Consider the following 24,327-nt stretch of genomic DNA (forward strand, 5'->3'; position numbering starts at 1 on the left):
CCAGGGCCACGTCGCTCTCGCGGCGCTGGAGACCACGCATCTCAGCCATGGCTGCCGCGGAGTCCCGGCGGATGGGGGACGGTGGTGGTGTGGGGGGAGCCTTCCAGCCCTACCTAGACTCCTTGCGGCAGGAGCTGCAGCAGAGGGACCCGACGTTGCTGTCAGTCGTGGTGGCGGTTCTGGCGGTGCTGCTGACGCTGGGTAAACAGGCGGCCGGTGGTTTGGGCGGGTGTAGGCAGGCGCAGTTCCGGGCTTGGACGGGCTCGTGGAGACCGCGGACGCCGGGCGGAGACTCGCCGCTTCACATCTACCTGCCTTGCTGCCTGCAGCCGCGGGAGTAGCGCTGCAATAAAGAGGCTCTCCTGCGGACCTTGGAGTGACGTCCTGGTCCTTGGGGGCGCGGGTTACTTTTCCTTTTTCTGCCCCTGCTACGCCTGGAGCGCGCGGTCCTCCCCTGACCCCCCTCCCCTCCCCCCCCCCCTTTTCTTTGCTCTTTCTACCTAGACTCGCAGGTCTTTAACTCCAAGTTTGCTTCCTGGGCGCTGCGGATACACAGTGCATAAGACAAGATTGCGCTTGAGGAGTCCACAGTCGGGGGGTGGGGGTGCAGACACAGCAGGGTTGACAGTTGATAGTGGCTGGCACTCCGTGAAGGGCCTAATGACCGAGTAGGCGGCCAGACTCGAGCCGAGCCGGAGGGAAGGACGGTGATAAATAGGCTCCACGTTAGAAGCCTGGGGGCACAACACCCCCACGTTTATGGGGAATCCAAGAACCAGCCCTCCATTCACTCAGCACATACCTTCCCGCTGGGAACACTAACAACGGTAATGATTATAACGGCGGCAAAAATACCAGGGAAGTTCCAGCCGAATGAGGGGTTCTGTGAGAGACTTCTGTTAATTTCTCTACCCCGACCATTCAGGCATACTATTGATGATCAAGGCATATATATTATATATATATATATAATTTTTTTTTGAGTCATCAACTTTGTCACTCTTTATAGACCTTGGTCCACTTCCACATGAAAAGTAGGGAGCATCTGCTTCCGCTTAATATCCTAGAGAATGACAAACCATTAATAGTAACTTACACAGGGGGAAAAGTTATTAAAATAAAGGTTTTATAGTCAAGCACCAAGATGTCCCCCAAATACTGGGCTTTTGGGTGTCTAATGACAGGTATCTATAACTCCAGTTTCTTTTTAGATCAACATAGTGTTTTTAATATGCACCCTACGATTTAGATCATCAAACGTTCAGAAGAGGTTAAAAAACCAGCTACCCTCTGTGAATCAGATGCGGTTGTCAATCTCCTGTTTAGGGCTACTTGAAGGTTAAAAAACCTTCTATCTTGTTTCAGAGATGTTTACATCAAGAGTAAGACATTTACAAATGGTTCATAGTATAGAACAGCCCAAATGTCATTTTCACCTGTCCTGTGTAAGGAAGTTAAGCGCTCCTAAGTTTGTCTAATAAAAATTCTTTTAGAGTGAATTACGGTATTGATGGGAATTGATTTGTGTGATATAGATTCCATAATATGCTCAAATATGATATAACCATTTAATATAATTTCATTCCATTTAATGTTTGGAAATGTGCACTGAAATAAATGTAAAACATTTAGAATAGCTTGTGTTATTTATGTTGGGGAAAAAGGCATAATTTTGGTCGTTTCTCTCTATTCCACAGTGTTCTGGAAGTTCATCCGGAGCAGAAGGAGCAGTCAAAGAGCTGTTCTTCTTGTTGGCCTCTGCAACTCTGGGAAAACATTACTGTTTGTCAGGGTAAATGCTTTGATTTACACCTCTTCTAAAGTTGATGGGAAATGTTAGGCCATCCCATTATCCCTGCGAAGTCATAGTTCATTTTGGAAAAGGGAGCTGATGCTCACAATTTGGGGAGTTAAATTTTTTTTTAAAGATTTTATTTATTTATTCATGAGAGATAGAGAGAGGCAGAGACATGAGCAGAGGGAGAAGCAGGCTCCCAGTGGGGAGCCTGACGCAGGATTCCATCCCAGGACCCTGGAATCACAACTGAGCCAAAGGCAGACAGATGCTCTACCACTAAGCCATCCAGGCATCCCTGGGGAGTTAATTCTTGACTCACTTGAAGACTTGAAAAACTTGAAAAGACTCTTGAAAAATTTGTGAACTGGAATTTCTTGACCTTTTCTATTTTCTTGCACCTGCCAGATACTGTTATTTAGTCCTTATCCCGTTTTGGGGGCAGTTTTATGAACTACCTTTTATTCTTCCTTTTGAGAGGATAAATTACTTCCCTTCCACTACAGAAATATAATTTATAATGATTTGTGATAATTAAAAATATTTGTAGAAGTTTGGTAAATTTGGCCACCAAACCATTTGAAACTAGGTTTTTTTTTTTTTTTCATTGTGGAAAGGGGAATGAAGATGCAATGAATCAGATTTTTCTACAAGGAAAAAAAACAATATAGTCTTTTTCAGTTGTTGCAAGCAACATTCATTTATTTGACCTGGCCCATTGGAGAGTTAGAATAAAATTGCTCTCTTTAGATTTGCTATTTATGTATTTACTCTGATCTCCTTTATATTGTTTTTTTTACAGTTGTTAACTGGCCTTTATAGGGACACTCAGACTTCTATCACCGACAGCTCTGCTATGTACAGGGTCAACAATACCAGGGTAAGGGGTTCATGGAATGTTGGGAATCTGAGAATTTTACTTTACTTTGGTGTTTCATGAAAGACATTTGTAGGATAAATTAGTCTAAGGGTGTAGGTACCATTCATAGCTTATTTTTATGGATAATAGAATCCATGTGACAAATTCTGCTTTTGGCCATCCAAGCAGCAGATGTAATCATGCCATCCTGTTTTGTTGTACTTCATGCACACAGATGTTACATTACATTTTACTAGTTTTTGTTTCTATGTCTTTCCAACTTTACCATGAGTTCTAGAGGGTGAGCATTAAGCCTTTCTTATATTTTGCATAGGTAATATATGTATATGGAACGAAAATTCAAAAGGTTAAGAAGAATATTCAGTGAAAATTTTGCCTTTCCTGTCCCTACTAGGTCTTCTCCTTAGAGGCAATAACTTAACCATTTTCCTGTGTACCCTTCAGATAGTCTGTGCATATGCAAACATATCTGTGTATCTGTTAAATTTTTTTAAGATTTTATTTTTAAGTAATCTCTTCATGCAGCATGAGGCTCAGTCCCACAACCGGGAGAGCAGAAGTCCTGTGTTCCATCAGCTGAACCAGCCAGGCACCCCAGTTTTTTGTTGTTGTTGTTGTTGTTTTTTTTAATGTTTCCTTTGCCCACTGTTTTTGTTTTTTTAAAGATTTGTTTATTTATTAGAGAGAGAGAGACCATGTGCACAGGCCAGGAGAGGGGTAGGGGGAGAGACAGAGTCTTCAGACTCCCTGCGAGCACAGCATTGAGCCTGACCTGTGGCTCCATCCCAGGACCCTGAGATCAGGACCTGAGCTGAAACCAAGAGTTGGGTGCTCAATCCACTGAGCCACCCAAGTGCCCCATGTTTTCTTTTGTTTTTTAACAGTATGACTGGTAGAGTTGAATTGTTTTGTTTTTCCCTCATTTGTACACATAGTACACCCTGATTGATTTGTGAACTACATAGTATTCCATTATGTGACTGTACCATTCAATTAAGTTCTTATTTAATTAGAGCTCTATTAACAAACATTTAGTTTGTTAAAATCTTTTGGTTATACATTGTTGTGGTGAATATCTTAAAGAGCATGCATGTGACATTTGAGATACCAGTTAGGAATCACCAGAAGGACATTTTATGTACCTATGTAGCTCCAGAATGTGGATAGTGACTGCTAAGTCAATTATAATGCAAAATAAGTATTTGATGAGTGGAAGAAAGGGTGGGGGCTGGTTGAGGGGTGGATGTATAGAGAGATGAATGAAAATAGTTATCTTAGAGAGCTTTTCTCCTTTTCTTTGCCTCCTGCCCCCTTTTCTGGTGCCTCCAGAATTAAATATTGTAAACAGAGATAAAGAGACATTCTTCTAAATGTCTTACAAATACTTTTTGCTTTTTTCAATAATGTGCTCTTTCTAGCCCAGTCCTTTTTTTTATTATTATTTTTTAAAGATTTTATTTATTTATTCATGAGAGAGAGGGAGAGAGAGAGGCAGAGACACAGGCAGAGGGAGAAGCAAGCTCCATGCAGGGTCCGGGTCTCCAGGATCAGGCCCTAGCCCAGTCTTTTTTAAACTCCCAAGATTTTAGGTTTTGGAGGTTCAGGTTTGAGAGATCTTTAATTCTTGAGGGACTTGTGCCAGATTTTTTTAAGTGGGATATTCCAGGGTATACTTTAGACCTGGATATTCCAGGGTATACTTGGCTCTGTGTGACTATTGAGCACCTGAAATGTGACTAGTCCAAATTGAGGGGTGCTAGAAGTGTAAAGTATACAACAGATCTTGAACTTGGAATGAAAAGTAAAATACCAACCATTTCTTGATTTTTTAAAAAAATTTATTTATTCATGAGCGAGAGAGAGAGAGAGAGAGAGAGAGGCAGAGACACAGGCAGAGGGAGAAGCAGGCTCCATGCAGGGAACCTGATGTGGGACTCGATCCCAGGACTCCAGGATCATGACCTGAGCTGAAGGCGAACCCTCAATCGCTGAGCCACCCAAGCGTCCCCTTGACATTTTTTTTTACTTGTTAAAAACATTTCTTAGATATATTGGGTTAAATCATATATATTATTAATTTAACTTTATATCTTTTTACTTTTTTAATATGGCTTTTGGAAAACTTTACATATGAGACTTGCATATTTTTATTGAAGATGTAGGGGCGCCTGGGTGGCTCAGCTCGGTTAAGGAGCTGACTCTTGATTTTGGCTCAGGTCATGATCTCAGAGTTATGAGATCAAGCCCTGCATAGGGCTCTGTGCTAGGCATGGAGCCTGCTTGAGATTGTCTTTACCTCTCCCTCTGCCCCCATTCCATGTATGCTCTCTCTAAAAAAAAAAGAGAGAGAGAGAAAAATGTAGAACATTCCTCCCTTTTTAAACTCCTCCCACCTTCCCACCCTCCTATGTTTTAGATCTAGTCTCTCTCAAGTTAGTAATGTATCTATTAATGTGTCTTTTTAAATTCCTTATAGTGGTGTACTGCTGATTATGAAATACGGTAATCGATCCTAACCTGAAATCCCCAGACTCTTACCAGTGTGGTTTTTTCTTTAAAAGCTAGCATACATCTTTGTTTGTTTGTTTTGCATACATCATATTTTTGCCCATAAAAGACTATGCAGACTCAGTGACAGGTCATAATGAATCCAGTTGTAATTATGTCAGATCCGTGCATATTGCTGACTTGCTCCTGCTGAACAGTGGTTAGGGCTGGCTATGGATAAGGTAGAAAATCGGGAACACGTTCAAGGGTCTGATAAACTTACTAGAATTATACCAGAGAGTCTTACTGAGCATAGCCATATCCAGATTGACTCTGAGATTAAGGAAGAAGGCCTGGAATGAACAGCACTTAAGTGGGTGCTTAGTGAGTCAGCTCAGAATGGGCACATTGCCTCCCTGTTTCAGTGATTGACACAAAATATTGACAGTTGGAACAAATAAACAGTATGTCTAGTTGACAAATATTTAAAAAATTATAGTAGACACGTAAAGGAATGTTTTGTTGTTAACAAAGATTGGGGGGTCCCTGTAATGATAACATGCTATATGATAAAGTGTAGATCTCCAATTACATTATTTAGTTTGTGAATGTTCACTACTATTTTCACATTCACATGTTTTTGTTTTTATTCATACTAGTATATTTCCCCAACCTCAGATGGATCTTACTTCTCTGACTCCCCCAGACAGGGTCAGGTTTTTTATGTACCCTCAGAACACTTATCAAAGTTGTAATTTTACATTTATTTGTAATTTTACATTGTGTTGATCTTTCTGATTATATTATAAACCCTGTTGGAACAGGGATCATGTCTGTTTTTGCTCACTGTTAAATCCCAGGAGCCCCTACTAGTGATTTATAAATAGAAGATGCTGTGTGAACATTTATTTGATTGATTAATTAATTATGGTGAACATTTTTTTGATTATGGACACTCTTGTACCTGAAATCTCATATGAAAAGTTCATGTTGTGAACGTGAATAAGGACCAAAACATTTATTTAATGTCATTACTGTCATCTGTAGGCCACTAGCCTGACTTTGATTGATCTCCCTGGCCATGAGAGCTTGAGACTTCAGTTCCTAGAGCGTTTTAAGGCTTCAGCCAGGTAAGTAGGATTTGGTGTCAACTTGCCTGAATCTGTATATCAAGGCCACTCATGCTTGCAGTGGTGGTATTCAGGAGGCAGCCTGGTGCCCTATAGGGAAAAGAGCATGGATCCTGAGGTCAACCAGTTCTGGGTTGCAAGCCCACCTTTACTAGGATTTTATGGAGATTATATGAGATAACATTTGAAAGTGTTTCTCAAGAGTGTTCAGAAAGTGTTAACCGTAACCATCTTAGTAAAGTTTTCGTTTTCTTTGAGTACAAATTTTAATAATGTGTAGAACTTTTAAAATCCAAAACAGGAATTTGAAAGCCAGGTGAAATCTTAGAAGTTATTTAAATTCAACATTATATATTTCTGTTCTTAAATTACCTAAATTTAGTGCCTCAAAAGAACAGAACAATATTTTCATATTTCTTTTAGTATTGTTCTAATGTTACTGTTATTTAAAATTCTGGTGCTGCAGTTGAAAATGCTTGATTCTTGTTTTGTCTCTCCCCTTTCTTTCTTTCTTTTTTTTTTTTTTTTTAAGATTTCTTATTTATTTAATCATGAGACATACAGAAAGAGAGGCAGAGGCACAGGCAGAGGGAGAGGCAGGCTCCATGCAGGGAGCCCAACACAGGACCTGATCCCGGGTCTCCAGGATCACGCCCTGGGCTGAAGGCAGTGCTAAACCGCTGAGCCATCCGGGCTGCCCTTGTTTTGTCTCTAACACTGATATGAACTTAAGAGGAAAATCAGTATATCACATTTCATTGATTTTAAGACATTTTCATATCTGTGAAATTAGAATGCTAGTTATAGTTGTTTGTGTCATAGTTAAGTTGGCAATATTTTCCCTTTCTTAGTTGTATCTGAGATAATTGTCTTTTAATTGATGGAATCTTAGGTTTGATTAAATGAGGTACTTGTTTCTTTCCTTATTTAACTTATTTAAATTCAGTTAGTCAACAAATAGTGTATCGGGGGATACCTTGGTGGCTTAGAGGTTTAGCGCCACCTTTAGCCCAGGGCATGATCCTGGAGACCCGGGATCGAGTTCCACGTCAGGTTCCCTGCATGGGGCCTGCTTCTCCCTCTGCCTATGTCTCTGCCTCTCTCTATTTCTCTCTCTGTCTCTCATGAATAAATAAAATCTTAAAACAAAAAAACAAATAGTGTATCATTATGTAGCTATAGAGTTCAGTTATTCATCCACTGCATATAATACCCAGCGCTCATTACATCACATGCTCTCCTTAAAACCACAGTGAGATACAACCTCAGAATGGCTAAGATTAACAAGTCAGGAATCACCAAACATTGGCAAGAATGCAGAGAAAGTGGAACTCTCTTACACTCTTGGTGGAAGTGCAGGCTGGTAAAGCCATTCTGGAAGACAGTACAGAAGTTCCTCAAGAAGTTAAAAATAGAACTATCCTATGACCCAGCAATTGCACTACTAGGTATTTACCCAAAGAATATAAACATGATTCGAAGGGGCATCTACACCCCAATGTTTATAGTAGCAATGTCCACAATAGCCAAACTATGGAAAGAGCCCAGTTGTCTTTCCTTATTTTTGAAGAGGTCTTAACTTTTATTTTGTTGTTGCTTTCTTGCCCACGAGATGGGGGTGATGAGCAGTCTGTCTATTGTGTGGATTTTTTAAAAAAGTACAATATTTTTTAGAGCAGTTTTAGCTTCGTAGCAAACTTAAGCAACAGGTCCAAAGATTTCCTTTATTACTCCCCGCCCCACACAACATGGTTAGCCTTCCCTATTATAAGCATCCTTCACCAGAATGATTCCTTTGTTATAATTGATGAACCTACACTGACACACCATAATCATTCTGAATCTGTGTTTTACATTAGGATTCACTCTTGGTGTTGTACATTCTGCGGATTTGAACCAGTGTATAATGACATGTATTCAGAATTTATAGCATTAAACAATTTTCACTGTCCTAAAAATTCTGTGTTCTGCTAATTCATCCATTTGTTCCCTAACCCCTGACAACTATTCACCTTTTTATAGTCCTCATATTTTGCCTTTTTCAGAATGTCAAATAGTTGGAATCATATAATATGTAGCCTGTTAGACTGGCTTCTTTTACTTACTAATATGCATTCAAGTTACTTCCATATTTTTTCATTGTTTGATAGCTCATTTCTTTTTAGTGCTTAATGATATGTCTTTGGACGTACCACAGTTTATCCATTCACCTACTTAAGGACTTCTTGGTTGCTTCCAAGTTTTGGCAGTTCTGAAGAAAGCTGCTTTAAGCATCCACATGCAGGTTTTTGTGTGGACATGTTTTTGGGTGAATATCAAGGAGTGCAGTTGAGGACTCACATGGTAGGAATATGTTTAGTTTTGTGAGAAATTGCCAAACCGTCTTCCAAAGTGGCTGTACCATTTTGCATTCCCACCGTCAATAAGAGTTCCTCTTGCTCTGTATCCTCACCAGCATTTAGTGTTGTCCGTGTTCTGGATTTCAGGTGTTCTAATAGATATGCAGTGATAACTAACTGCCGTAAGTTGCATTTCCCTGATGACATTGACAGGATGTGGAACATCTCTTCATAGACATATTTGCTGTCTATAGATCTTGTTTGGTGAGGTGTCTGTAAAGATCTTTGACCCATTTTTTAATTGGGTTGTTTGTTTTTAAGAGTTCTTTATATATTTTGGATAACAGTTTGTTGTCAAATATATCTTTTGCAAATATTTTCTCCCAGTCTTTGGTTCATCTTCTCATTCTTTTGATGGTGACTCTTGTAGAGCAGAAATTTTTATCTTTAATAAAGTCTTACTTTATTGATTTTCTTTTTCATGGATTGTACCTTTAGTGTTGCATTTAAAAAAAATCATTGCCAGACCCAAGATATTTAGAATCTCTCCTGTGTTCTCTCTCAGGAGTTTTAAAATTTTGTGGTTAACATTTATGTGATACATTTTGATTTAATTTTTATGAAAAGGATATGGTCTGTATCTGTTTGTTATGTGTATTCATTTTTTTGCATGTGGATGTTTAGCCATTCTGGCATTATTTGAAAAGGCTATCTTTGTTCTGTTGTACAGATCTTACTCGATTTACGATGGGGTTACATCCTGATAAACCCATAGTAAGTTGAAAATATCTGAAGTTGAAAATGCATTTAATACACCTACCAAATATCATAACTTAGCTTATTAGCCTACCTTAAATGTGTTCAGAACACTTATATTAACCTACAGTTGGGCAAATTATCTAACACAAAGTCTATTTTATAATAAAGTGTTGAATATCTCTGTGTAATTTGTTGAATACTGTACTACAAGTAAAAACCAGAATAGTTCTGTGTATCAGTTGCTTACCCTCCTGACCCAGTGCCTGACTGGGAGTAGTGGCTTCTTCTGCTGCCCAGTATCATGAGCGATTTTACTGCATATTACTAGCCCAGGAAAAGATTAAAATTCAAAATCTGAGGTATTATAATTCAAAATCTATTGAATGTGTATTGCTTTTGCATTGTTGTAAAGTAAAGTTCTAAGTTGGTATTGTAAGTTGGGGACCATGTGTATTTGCCTTTCCTCCTTTGTCAAAGATCACCTAACTACATAGATAGGGGTCTCTTTCTGGACTTTATTCTGTTCTGCTCGTCTCTTTTTCCATCAGGACCATGCTGTCTTGTTCACTAAAGCTTCATACTAAGTTGGGCAGTGTCCTCCAGCTTTGCTCTTTAGTTTAGTGTTGGCTCTTCTGAGTCTTTTGCCTCTCTATATAAACTACAGAATCAGTTTTTCAACATCCACAGATTAAGTTGCTGAGGTTTTGATTGAATTTTATTGTAATCTATAGATCAAGTTGGGAAGAACTGATATTTTGAAGTTGTTTAGTCTTATCCATGATTGTGGATGGAATATTTCTGTTTATCTAGTTCTGCTTTGATTCTGTTGATGAGTTTTATAGTTTTCCTTATATAGTTCTTATACATATTTTATTAGATTTATATCAAAGTTTCATTTTTGGGGGGATGATAATATAAATGGTATTGTGTTTTTAATATTTTGTTGTTATAATTGCTGTTTTTTACTGCTGTAGGCTATGAAAGCCTCTCTCCAGAAAGGGCTCATATTTCCTTCTCCTGGGGGCCCTTGGGGTTCATTGAGTCTTGCCCCAGTTTTATATAAATCTTTCTGCATCATACACCATGAAAGAGTTTAAATTCATACCCACCCCCCATCTGTGCGGCACAGGAGGTCTGGTATTTCAGTTCCTCTTGGATTATTTTCCCATACCACCCTCCACTAGATTTTAAGGTGTAAGCTTTGTGCAGGGTGTTTACTTCCACAGCTGCATGTTGGCCATCGCACATTTCTGGCGATGAATGAGCATTCAGACCCTGGTCCCTACAGTCTGTTATCTGCTGTTTTTCCTGGATTGCTTTGCTTTAGCTTTGATACCTCTTTATTTCTGGCACATGAAGATTCTCACCGTTGCTGCCTTAGATTGGGCCCTGTTGGATCACTATGCTTCTAGTTTGATTACCCTCTTAGAATTATCTGTCTTTCATTCAGCACCAAAATTCTTTGTAACAGAAAAGTAAAAACTGTAGATGAGTGGGTCATTGCCCTTTGCTGCCTGACCCGGTTTCCTCCCTGTGTACCAGCCTACCTTGAGTTCTCTAGGCCATGTTGTCCCACTCCTTTGTGCTCGGCACATACTACTTTCCAGAGAGACTGTGTTCCAGTTGTTTGGCTAAAATCCAGCTCAGCTTGACATCCTCCTTTAAGTCCTCTTGACTTGTTCTCATGTGAATGGTCTTCCTCTTTGTTCCTGTTATAGCAGGTATATATGTCTGTTTTAGCATTTTATCACAGTATTGTATATAATGATTTCCTGGTCTTTGATGGAAGGCATGATTTCTTCTTGTCTTTTTAGATCAGTCATTGGTAGACAGTAACACTCAGTAGTCCTTTGTTTTTGGTTGTCTTATAAAACTTGATAAATAGTATTTCAAACTGTACAGTCACCAGAAGTACACAGTCATTAAAAATGCACACACTTCACTTGACATCTCAGTAGTCCTTTGTTAAGTGAGTATTTGTATGGTGTGATTATATGTGTGCATGCTTGCATGTGAGTCTGTTGTGTGTTATTCATTAGGATTGAATTCGATGAAATTAAGGATATGATTTTTCAATATAATGCTGCAGTACCTCATGCTTCTATGGTGGCTTTTCTTTCTCCCCCTCCAGGGCTATTGTGTTTGTTGTGGATAGTGCAGCCTTCCAGCGAGAGGTAAAAGATGTGGCCGAGTTCCTGTATCAAGTCCTCATTGACAGCATGAGTCTGAAGAACACACCGTCATTTTTAATTGCCTGCAATAAGCAAGGTGCCATCATGTTTTCCAGCAATAATAATTGAGATTTTTTTCTGGGAATGCTACTAGGAGCTAATATAGTTATCTACAGTTATTATTGAGATGACAGGCAATTATTAATGAACTATGAAGGATTTTAAATCTTAAGATCATTTATATACCTGCATCTTCATTAATTTTACCAGGCTGTTCTAAGGAACACCTGTTCTACTACCAACTTTTCTTTGATACAGTGTTTGCATTTCTTGAAATCATAAATCATTTTACTTCATTTACCAAGTTAAGTTTGTCAGATTGACAGTATTGACACAGTTGTGGAGGGCTGGGGGGAAGCTCTCCTTTCGAACAAGCTTACCTTCCAGCACATTTCATCAAGGGGAGTTTACACAAGTTGTGTTTCTTTAACCCCGTAACCATTAATATTTTTTTTGTCACACCCAATAAAACGAGGCTTCAGTTTCATTGCCTCTAACTTAGGGTAAAACCAGTTGATTTTACAGTCTTCTTTCAGATTAAAATTCTGATCCTATGGAGAACCCAATACATTTCTCAGAAGTGATCGAGTAATAATAACCCTAACAATGCCTAATCAGGAATTGATCTTAGGATCATTACCTGACCTGTTTTCTTCTATTCAGTATGAGGATAAAAGGTAATAAATATTTGGCTTTTGCTGTGTGCCAAACCAGTGTTTCTCTCTTTCCAAGGTGCACCTGAGTGACATACCGTCTTAGTATCAGCTGGAAATGTGCTTGGTTTACTTTAATATGACAAGTAGGATATTTCTGTTGGGAGTGAAGGCTTTTGTTACAAATAAGAAGCTGGTAGGTTTTCTTTCTGTTACACGGGCTGGACTTCTCTATATGTTGATTTAGAAGGTCTGTAAGATGTAGAAAACTTTGATGAAAGAGCTAGTCAGTTTTAGGGTCACAAGCTTAATGTACTTGTAAGCATTATTGTGGGATATCCCATACATGCAAATATAAAGCTTACTTTGATAGTGAAGCCACTAATGGTAAAAAGCTCTTAAAAAAAAAAAAAGAAATTTCTTAGTTTAAATTGGAACTTTCCATATGTGTAAGTCTTGGGAAAAGACCCTTTCTGTTTAAACTATAACGGTGTCTTTATTTTTTAACAGACATTACAATGGCAAAATCCGCAAAGTTAATTCAGCAACAGCTTGAGAAAGAACTGTGAGTATGAATAAGTCATATTGATTAATGTATATCTTAAAACTTAGGAAATATGAATATATCACTTAAGATCTTTGGTTGTGTATGATTACCACAGTCTAAAGAATAGTGTGAAATATATTTGTTAAATAATTGGCAAAAGAATTAATGGAATTCTAAAAAGCATCAATGGGATGGGATACTTTACAAATTTATAGAAAGATCTCGGTTTATTGAGACTGTAAGCTCAATTATTTTCCTACTGTTTCTAGTTCATTTATAGTAGATAAGAAAGGTTTTAGAAACTAAAAAATTTGAAAGCCATGGAAATTTTTGTTGCCAGAATGAGAAATGAATGCTTCCAAAGCATTAAAAAGTCTATTATACTATTTTATGACTTAATTTATTGTTTTCCAGCTATTTTGTAGTATTATTTAGCTTGATTTTAGTGTTTAAAAATTTGTAAGTTGAGCAATAACCTTCTGAATTTTAAGGAATCCAGCATGTCTGTACTCTACCGATTTGTAAGAGCTAGCTAATAGCTTGCTTACTCAGAGCTACCATCAACATCTTGAGGAATCAAGTTATGTTTTCTTGTTGCTGTCGTATAGGACTTTTTATTTTTTATTAAAGAATCTGATGAGGAAAAATTGTATAAATTCAACTTTGAGGGGTGCCTGGGTGACTCAGTTGGTTAAGTGTCTGCCTTCGGCTCAAGTCATGATCCCAGTGTCCTGGGATTGAGCCCCTTTTCGAGTTGGGCTCCTTGCTCAGTGGAGAGTTTGCTTCTTCCTCTGTCCTGCTCCCTGCTCATGCTCTCTCAAATAAATAAATAAAATCTTTAAAAAAACATTTCAACTTTGAGCACATTTCTTCCCCACTAGAATTTACTAACTCATTTATACATTTAACAAGCACCTATATAATTCATCTAGTAGATGGCAAACACTGCATTTAGGATATGGCCATAGGGGAAAATGTTGTGTGGTTCCTATATTCAGGAGCTTAGGGTTGACAAACTGCTGCTCAGGGTGTGCAAAGAAGGTATAGTTTTACATTTTTAAAGGGCAGGTAAAAAAAATAAGAAAAAATATGTGACAGAAGCTAAGTGTCACACACATTTAATTTACATAAACATTTAATTTATGGCTCTTTACAGAAAAATTTTACCAGGCCTGGTCTGTTTATTTTCTGTGGTTTCTTTTCTTTTTTAATTTTAATTTTTTAAAGATTTTATTTGTTTATTCATGAGAGACACACAGAGAGAGGCAGAGACAGGCAGAGGGAGAAGCGGGCTCCATGTAGGGAGCCTGATGTGGGACCTGATCCCAGAACTCCAGGATCACACCCTGAGCTGAAGGCAGACGCTTAACTGCTGAGCCACCTAGGCATCCCTCTTTTTTTTTTTTTTTTTTCTTTTAATTGAGAATGATATAGTTAATTCCATATGCTTTAAACTTTTTAATATATGAATAGAAGAGTAAAGTTAGCTGTTTAATCAGACTTATCAAAGACCTCATGCCTTCAAGCTGAATGAATATCAAAGAGATTTTTTTTTAAACCCTTTTATGGAGGGGTAATATCAATATGTAAAAAGCTGTGCATAGTTAATGTATACAACTCCATGCCTTTGGGGATAAGTATCCACCTTTGAAACATCACCACCATTGAGGCCGTAAAAGTATCCATTACTTTTCAGTTTCCTCCTACTCTCTTTATTATTTGTGTATGCGTGTGTGTATGTGTGTGAGAGAGAGAATGTTTCATGAGAATACTTAAGATTTACCATATTACAGATTTTAAGTATATAATGCAATATTGTTAGCTATAGATGTGTAGTAGATCTCTAGTACATACTTATTTGCATAACTGAAACCTTTTCAAAAAGATTTTACTTGCGAGAGAGAGAGTGTGTGTGAGCATGAGTGAGGGGTCGAGACAGAAGAAGAGTTTCAGAAAAGGAGAAGCTGGCTCTCTACTAAGCAGGGAGACCGAGGTGGGGCTCCATCCCAGGACCCTGAGGTAATGGCCTGAGCTGCTTAGGCAAGTGCTGAAAAGGCAGACACTTAACTGACTGAGCCACCCAGGCACCCCTGCATATCTGAAACTTTATAACCTTTGACTTGATGGTCAGAGGCTCTCTATTTCTCCCTCTTCCCATCCTAGTAAGCACTATTCTACTCTGCTTCCATGTGTTTGCTTTAGATTCCATATATAAGTGTGATCATATATTATTTGTCTTACTGTGTCTGTGCTTGTTATATCACTTAGCATAATGTCCTTTAGGTTCATCCATGTTGTTGTAAATAGTAGGATTTCCTTCTTTTTTCAGGGCTGAATAATATTCCATTGTGTGTATGTTCTATATTTTCTTTATCCATTCATCCTTTGATGGACTTAGGTTGCTTCCATATATTGTCTGTTGTAATAATGTGACAGTGAACATGGTGGTGCAAGTACCTTTTCAAGATTCTGATTTTAATTTCTTTGGATAAATACCCAGAAGTGGGATTGTTGGACCATATGGTGGTAGTTTTATTTGTAATTTTTTTGAAGAATCTTCATTCTGTTTTCTGTAGTGACTGTACCAGTTTACATTTCTGCCAACAATGTACCAGGATTGGCCTTGTCTGCATCTCCACAGACAACTTAGTGTGTTTATTAGTCATTACCTCAGATGTGAGGTGATATCTCATGGTGGTTTTGATTTGCATTTCCCTGATAGTTATATTGCATACTTTTTCATGTACTTCTTGGCTATTTGTCCTCTTTGGAGAAATGTCTATTCAGAAATGTCTGTCCTTTGTTCATTTTTCAATTGGATTATTAGGGGTTTGTTACTGACTTGTATGAGTTCCTTATATATTTTGGATATTAACCCTTATCAGCTATATGGTTTGTAGATATGTTTTCCAGTTCCAGGTTATTTTTCTATTTTACTGATTGTTTCCTTTGCTCTGCAGAAGTTATTTAATTTAGCAATCACATTTATGTTTTCTTCTGTTGGTGTCATATCCAAAAATTCATTGCCACAATCAAGGTCACTGAGCTTCTCCCCTGTATTTTCTTCTTGGATTTTTATGGTTTTAGGTCTTATATGTAAGTCTTTAATCCATTTTGAGTTGATTTTTGTGTATGGTGTAAGGTAAAGGTCTAATTTTATTCTTTTGCATATAGATATTCAGTTTTCCTAGCACCATTTATTGAAGAGACTATCCTTTACTAATTCTATTTCTTGTCATCATCCTTGTCATAAAAGGTTAACGGACCATATGTGTGGGTTTATTTCTGGCCCATCTATTCTATTCTGTTGGTCGTATGTCTTCTTATGTCAGTATCATACTGTTTTTGTTACTATGGCTTTGTTACACAATTTGAAATCTGAAAGTGTGATGCCTCTGGCTTAAGTGTTTTTACTCAAGATTACTTTGGCTATTATGGGTCTTTTGTGGTTCCATATGAATTTTATCATTGTTTCTTTTATTTCTGTAAAAAATTCCATTGGAGTATTGATAAGTATTGCATTGCATCTGTAGAGGGCTTTGCATCATATGGCGATTTTAACAATATCTAATTATTCCAATCTAAGAAAATAAGGGATATCTTTTCCTTTATTCATGTCTTCGATTTCTTTCATGAATGTCTTAAAGTTTTCAGTATATAGATCTTTTGCCTACTTCATTACATTTATGCCTAAGTGTTATATTTTTGATGCTACCATAAATAGAACTGGTAATTCTTAATTTCTGATAGTTCGTTAGTAGTGTATAAAACATAACTGATTTTTGTATGTTGATTTTGTATCCTGCAACTTTACTGAATTTGTTTAGTAGTTATGTTTTTTTTGGTGCTGTCTTTACGGATTTATATATATGAGATGAAGTCATCTGTGAACAGATAATCATTTTCTTTTCAGATTTTCATGCTTTTTCTTTCTTTCTTTGCCTAATTAGTCTATCTAGGACTTCCGGTGCTACCCTGAATAGAAGTGGTGAGAGTGGGCATCCTTGTCTTGATGATAGAGGAAAAGCTTCAAGCTTTTCACTGTTGAATAAGATACTTTCTGTGGGCTTGTCATATATGGCCCTCATTATTTTCAGCTACATTTTGCTGTGTGTAGCAAATGTGTCCATTTTGCTGAGTTTTGATCATGAAAATATGTTGAACTTTGTCAGGTGATTTTCTGTATCTGTTGAGATGATCATCAATAATGTGATGATCATAAAGTAAAGGTGTATCACCTTTATTGGTTTGTATATGTTGAACTATTTATCTTGAGAAAATCCCATTTGATCATAGTGTACAATTCATTTAATGTGTGTACTGTTGAATTTGGTTTGCCAGTATTTTGTTGAGGACTTTTGCATCCGTGTTCATTAGGAATATTAGCCTATATTTTTCTTGTAGTATCCTTATTTGGTTTGGATATCAGGGTAATGCTGGCCTTGTAAAATGAGTTTGGAAGTGTTACCTCCACTTTAATTAGGAAGAATTTGAGAAAAATTGGTGTTGATTCTTCTTGAAATGTTTGGTAGAATTCACCAGTGAGCCATCTGGTCCTGGGCTTTTCTTTGTTGATGGTTTTTGATTGCTGATTCAGTCTCTTTCCTTGTTATTGGTCTGTTCAGATTTTCTGTTTTTTCATGATTCAGTTTGGTATATTGTCTGTTTCTAGAAATTTATCCATTTCTTCTAGGATGTCTAATTTTTTTTTTTTAAGATTTTATTTATTTATGCATGAGGGACAGAGAGAGAGAGAGAGAGAGACAGAGAGAGGCAGATACACAGGCAGAGGGAGAAGGAGGCTCCATGCAGGGAGCCCTACGCGGGACTCGATCCCGGATCTCCGGGATCAGGCCCTGAACCAGAGGCGGCGCTAAACCGCTGAGCCACCCGGGCTGTCCGGATGTCTAATTTGTTAACAGTAGTCTCTTACCCTTTGTATTTCTGTAGTATAAGTTACCCCTTTTCATTTCTGATTTTATTAGTTTTAGCCGTCTTTCTCTCTGCTAAAGGTTTGTCAATTTTGTTTATCTTTCGAAAAAACAACTCTTTGTTTCACTGATATTTTCTATTGTTTTCTAGTCTGTATTTCATTGGTTTCTGCTTTTATTTTTTCCTTCCTTCTGGTCATTTTGGGGTTAGTTTGTTCTTTTTCTAGTTCCTGGAGGTGTCAAGTTAGGTTGTTTATCTGAGATCTTTCTTTTTTCTTAGAGTAGATGTTTATTGCTATAAATTTCCCTCTCAGAACTGCCTTTTGCTGTATCCTATAAGTTTGATGTGTTGGGTTTCCATTTTCATTTGTTATTTTTTATTTGGCTTTGGATTCTTCCTTGACCTATAAATTATTCAGAAATGTGTTATTTACTCCCCTCATATTTGTAAATTTTCCAGTATTCCTTCTGTTACTGATTTCTAGGTTCATACCTTTGTGGTCAGAAAAGATACTTGATGTGATTTCAGTCTTCTTAAATTTGTTGACTTGTTTGTGGCCTAACATACTATCTATCCTGGAGACTGTTCTTTGTACACTTAAAGAGAATGCATTCTGCAGTTGTTGGATGGAATATTCTGTATTTGTCTGTTAGGTATATTTGGTATATGTTGTTTTCTTATTGATTCTCTGGATGATCTATTCATTGTTGGAAGTGTGGTATTGAAATCCCCTGCTATTACTGTATTGATATCTATTTCTCTCCTTAGTTCTATTACTCTTTGCTTTATATATTTAGGTTCTCCGATGTTAGGTGCATATTTGGTTACAAAATCCTCTTGATGAATTGACCCTTTATTATTATTTAATGACTTTTTTTGTCTTTCATGACAATTTTTGACTTAAAGTCTGTTTTATTGAAATAACTATAGCCAGCTCTATTCTTTTGTTTATCATTTGCTTGGTATATCTTTTTCTGTCCCTTTACTTAGAACTTTAAAGTCTGTCTCCTGGAGACAGCTTGTTTTTTTTTTAATACATTCATCTACTCTGTTTTGATTAGAGAATTTAAACCGTTTACATTTAAAGAATTACTGATAGGTAAGGACTTAGTTTTGTTGTGTTCTGTTTTATAATTACTTTGCCCCTTTCTTCTTCTCTTTCTTTAATGATTTGTTTGTGGTGTTATGCTTTGATTCCTTTCTCTTTATTTGTGTATCTATAAGTTTTTTTCTTTGTGATTACAATGAGACTTTTATAAAACATAGTATTGGCAATCTTATTTTAAGTGGATAGCTTCCACTGCATACAAAAATTATATTCATTAAGTTCTTCCCCTTCAGTTTATACTATTGATTCCACAATTCACATTTTTATCCACAGTTCACATTTTTATATTGTATATCCATTGATACATATATATATATATTTTAGATTTTATTTATTTATTCATGAGAGACACAGAGACATAAGCAGAGGGAGAAGCAGGCTCCTTATGGGGAGCCTGATGCGGCACTCGATCCCAGGACTCTGGGATCATGACCGGAGCCAAAGGCAGACACTCAACCACTGAGCCACCCAGGCACCCCTTTAATAAATTATTGTAGCCATAGTTACCTTTAATATTTTGTCTCTAACTTTTGAGTGAAGTGATTTATGTGTCACCATTATGGAGTTAGAGTATTCTGAATTTGAATGTCCTCTTACTGTTATAGTGAGTTTTATACTTTCATGTGTTTTCATGTTGTTAGTGTCCTTTTGTTTCACCTTGAAGAACTGCCTTTAGCATTTCTTGCAAGGTGGGGGTAGTGGTTATGAACTCCCTCGGAGTTTGTGTGTCTGGGAAATTTTTTTCTCATTCATGTCAGAAGGACAGTTTTGCTGGGTATACTATTGTTAGTGGCGGTTTTTTTCTTTCAGCACTTTGAATATATCATTCTGTTCTTTATTGGCATACAGAGTTTCTGCTAAGACTAAGAAAGTTGCTCATGTGGGGTTTCCATATTTGTGACCATTGGCTTTTCTCTTGCTGCTTTCAAAATTCTCTGTCTTTGACTTTTTGTCAATTGTAGTGTGTCTTGGTGAAACTCTATGTTTAATCTATTTGGGATTCTTTGGGCTTAATGGACCTGGATGTTCATTTCCCTGTCCAGATTTTGGTATTTTCTGTATTATTTCTTTATAAATAAGCTTTCTTTGTTTGTCTTTCTCTCTTCCTTCTGGGACTGCCATAATGATTGTACTTGATTCCTTTAATGATGTGTTATAAGTTATGTAGTCTCTCTTTACTCTTTCTTTTTTGTTGTCCTTCTCATTAGATAACGACTTCAGATTACCTGCATTCAAGCTCTCTGAGTCTTTCTTCTGCTTGATTGTCTGCTGTTAAGGATCTCTGAATATTTCACATCAGTCATTATGTTCTTTAGCTCCAGAATATCAAAAAATGTTTATGGCCTCCTCTTTGTTGAGCTTCTCATTTTTTTCTTTTCTTTTCTTTTTTTTTTTTTTTAAAGTAGGCTCCATGCTCACCGTTGGGCTAGAACTCACAAACCTGAGATCAAGAGTCTCATTCTCTACCAACTGAGCCAGTGAAGGGCCCCAAATTTCATTTTTATTCATTCATTATTTTTCTCATTTTGTTGAGTTGTCCTCTTCTATAGCTCAATGAACTTTCAAACTATTAGTTTGAATTCTTTGTCAGGCATTTAATAGATTTCCATTTCTTTAAGGTCAGTTATTGTGCTTTACTCTGTGCCTTTGATAGGCTGCTGGAGTCCTTGGGCAGACTGGCCCGGCTCCTAGGTCCATGGGTGTGTGGGCCTACTGCCTGGGTTCATAGAAGTGGGCCTTGCACCAGGGTCCATTTCGGTGGCCTAGAACTGGATCTCTTGGGGCAGGCCTGGTGCTATGGTCCATGGTGGTGGTCCTGGAGCTTGGTCCCACAGGAGTGGGCTGCGGCCATGGGTCTAGCCTGGTGTTGGATTCTGTGATGTAGTGAGTGCTTACTTCATTGTCCTACCACTAAGTGAAACATATCTCTTCGTGCTTGCAGGAGAAATAATGTGGATAATGTGAAACTGTCCTTCCTACTCTCTTCCATGCATCTTTTTATATTTCTGTATAACACTCAGGTGCTGTAATCTGAGATCTGCATTGCTTCTCTCTAATGCATGGGTGGTTATTCAAATTAATGGTTCTATGAGAAGGCTTATGCTAGAAATTCCTATTCTCCCATCTTGCTGATGTCAGTGTAAGTGTCTTTTGTTCCTTTTGAAATTGTATCTTTATCATTTCTTCCCTTAGTCCTGATGTTCACTCTCTTGAGACTATAAGTTGCTTGTTAGGCTAAGGAAATTGGAACAATTAGATAATTTGTTTTTTATAGAAACTCTGTTGCAGTTGTTGAAGGGGGGAAATATGATCATAACTTATGCATCCATTTTGGTTTTTTCTTTTAAGCAGTATGGTCGAACTTTTCCTATGTTCTAAACATACATTTTCCTTAGTCCAGTTGTTTTTCACTCTGAAGATCCATAAAAAAGCAATATAGACTATTAAAAGTTAGTGAAGGAAAATGTTAGAAGTTGGAAAGGTTAGTATCAAATTAGGAGTCACATTTTATTTTTAAAATTTAGTTTATTTTTGTTAGTAATCTCTACACTCAGCGTGGGGCTTAAACTCACAACCCTGAGCTCAAGAGTCACATGCCTTTCTGATTGAGCCAGCAAGGTGCCCCAGGAGTCTGATTTTAGATTAATCCTGTGTTTGTGAGAATCAGGTCCTATCAGCCCTGAAGCATTTCAGAGTCTTCTGAATAACAAGGCTAATAACGATGTTCACATGGACTTATGGCAAGAGCTTTTCCTTTTAAAGAGTTTTTCCTTCCTTTTAAAGTTTTTTTTTATTGTAAAATATTTTACATATAAAGGGATACATATGTTGAATTTAAAGAATATTAAAATGAATATCCATGGACCCACCACCTTGCTTAGAAGGCCCTATAGGCTCCTCCCTAATATCTTGAATTTTATATTGATTGTTTTTTAAAAATATTTTTCCATGTGTGAAGGTTTCTTTCTAGACAAGGTATTATTTATTTTTTTCTGCAGATTCTTCACTAATTTTCATGTAGTCCTACAGCTCCAATAAATGCTTTATTTTGTAAGGAAGCACATTGGGAGCATGTATTCCTCTGCTTCTGGAAAGCAGAAAGGGTGGGAGAAGTAGACACATGAGCATTGCTGTGCACGCTGTTTTGGGGCCAGCAGGTGGCAGTAAAACAGCTTAAATCAGGAACGTTTTCATGGGCAAAGACGTGGGAGCCCAAACTGGATTTGAGAATCTGGAGTTTGTGGATTTACTAAGCTCTGTATCCAAATAGACTCGTGACAAATATAAATACTGTATCTTCCCACACATAACTTGCAGAGACTTAAGTTATTATGACACAGCATATTTTAAAAAGACTTCAAAACTAGCATCATGTAGATGATCCTAGTGGTAGAGGATAAGGGGGCCCCAGGCTGAGAGAAGGTGTGACCTGGGCACATTATTGACCTACTCTTATCAAGCCAAGTCAGGCTGGACCACCATCTCTGCTGTCTGAGAGCAATCTGTGAATGCAAACGATTATTCAACTGTCTTAATAGCATAATTGACAGTTTTATGATTAATATGTAAACGAATGCTGAAATGTTTAGGAATGAGTTTGGCTTCGTAAAGGCCTTTAGTTGCTCTTTAAAAGTTATTACTCTCTTCTTCCTGACTTGTTCTTCTTTTGTTTCACAGCAACACTTTACGGGTCACTCGTTCTGCGGCCCCCAGCACACTGGACAGTTCCAGCACTGCCCCTGCTCAGCTAGGAAAGAAAGGCAAAGAATTTGAGTTCTCACAATTGCCCCTCAAAGTGGAGTTTCTGGAGTGCAGCGCCAAGGGCGGAAGAGGGGACACTGGCTCCGCTGACATCCAGGACCTGGAGAAGTGGCTGGCTAAAATCGCCTGAGGGGCAGAGGCAAAGCGCAGGACATGAATGTGTGTGTGTGTGTGTGTGTGTGTGTGTGTGTGTGTGTGTGTGTGTCTGACAGTTTTGGAAAAGGGTGTGGTAGTCTGGAGTTGATAAAGAAGGGGTACAAAATGTAATTAGAAAACATTTTCTTGTTCTGGAAAGAAAATATTGTTGAAAGTAACTTGGAATTTTTGTTTTTAAGTTTAGTTCTCCCTCGGTGCTTTCTAGTCACTTACCTGCCTATGTGTCTTCCCTTGGTTAAGATGTATGTTGTGTCCCTTTAGTATATACATGACGGAGGGTCAGGGTCTTTGTGACCCTAAGGAGTGGATCCACAGAGGGAGGATATTATCATGAGAGTATGGTTATCATCTGAGAAGTCTCTTATCCTCTGCTTCTGTGCATTAGTCCCTTTTCCTGAAAACAGATTTGTCTGTCTGGAGTCAGTTGATTCCATTTGCCCTTGACATTCATGGGCAGTATATTGTCTAGTTCTTTGTGAATTCTCAGAGGTGTGAGTGTAGTTACAGTGCGGTCCCTCGACATGTGAAGACAGTAGAAAACAGCACGGCTATGCCGATGGCGGGTCTGTTCTTCATCAGCTCGGTGACTTGTCCGCACTCCAGCCTCATAGCACTTAGGTCTCAAAAACTTGCCCTGAACCCTTGGAGTCATTCCCAGGTGATAGAACTATAAATGCTAAATCCCCACATGCCAACGGTCTAGTGTGTTCTTGTGGGTTTCCTTAACAGAGGAGAACATGAAGATTTCCAAACTGTTGTGGGTTTTTGGATGGCTGAGGGCTCCTGGGCTATATGTTCATGTGCGTTTGAGCAGCCCCTATCCTGTACTCAGAGCTAGAATGCCGTGGACCACGTGTGAATGAAAACACTTCTCTGTAGTTACTTAAAGCCCATAGTCACAGGTGGTTAAAAGAAAAGTTAGCCTTTTCAAAGTGACACTCTTCATTATCTTGTATGGTGGCTTTTTTATGGCTTTTATAAATTATTAATGCATTTTTTGGTTAAATAAAGCAACCTGTCTGGCTCAAAGCAATTAAATGGAATGGTATAGTGTGTACAAACAGGGGCCTGTGTTAGGGTGCAGGCCTGGTTGGTTGCACGTTCCCAGGGCCTGAAGACGGCAGTATACACCAGAACCAACTACTGTCCCTACTTTTCACACACTCAGGGGCAAGCCCAGCTGCAGCTTCAGAGGAGATAAGGGGAGCTGTGGGTCATGAGACTCTAATCCCAGAACAGTGTGGTCAAGAGCCATGACAAGAGAGACACGGGCTGTTCTGCAGACCTGCAGGAGGGGCATCTCACCTGGCGGGGGTTGGGGGGGTAGGGTGTCAGGGAGAGTCAAGAGAAGCATGAACTGGTAAGATCCCAGTGAGTGTGGTCCCCGTATGCGCTACAGCGTGAGCCTCTGCCTGTCACTCCTTCCTTCTGGTCACCCTAGCTCTGCGTGAGAGCACTTGCTGCTCGAATGTGGAGGAAGCCCAGGCTGAAATGGAGAAGACAGTGGGCCTCGCCCCTGGCAGAGTTCTTACTCAAAAGCCTCATTGC

The 24,327-nt window shown here is 38.2% G+C and overlaps 1 protein-coding gene across 1 annotated transcript; it reads left to right on the forward strand.

Moving 5' to 3' along the window:
• Nucleotides 1-23,812, forward strand: SRPRB (SRP receptor subunit beta). The gene is made up of 7 exons (XM_038570925.1): nucleotides 1-201; nucleotides 1,698-1,792; nucleotides 2,598-2,675; nucleotides 6,210-6,292; nucleotides 11,522-11,658; nucleotides 12,785-12,839; nucleotides 22,540-23,812. The coding sequence occupies exons 1-7, from the start codon at nucleotides 48-50 to the stop codon at nucleotides 22,751-22,753; spliced, it is 816 nt and encodes a 271-aa protein (XP_038426853.1). The 5' UTR covers nucleotides 1-47; the 3' UTR covers nucleotides 22,754-23,812.
• The last annotated feature ends 515 nt before the right edge of the window (nucleotides 23,813-24,327 follow it).

This window comes from Canis lupus, chromosome 23 (assembly GCF_011100685.1).
Source record: "Canis lupus familiaris isolate Mischka breed German Shepherd chromosome 23, alternate assembly UU_Cfam_GSD_1.0, whole genome shotgun sequence".
Classification (NCBI taxonomy): Eukaryota; Metazoa; Chordata; class Mammalia; order Carnivora; family Canidae; genus Canis; species Canis lupus.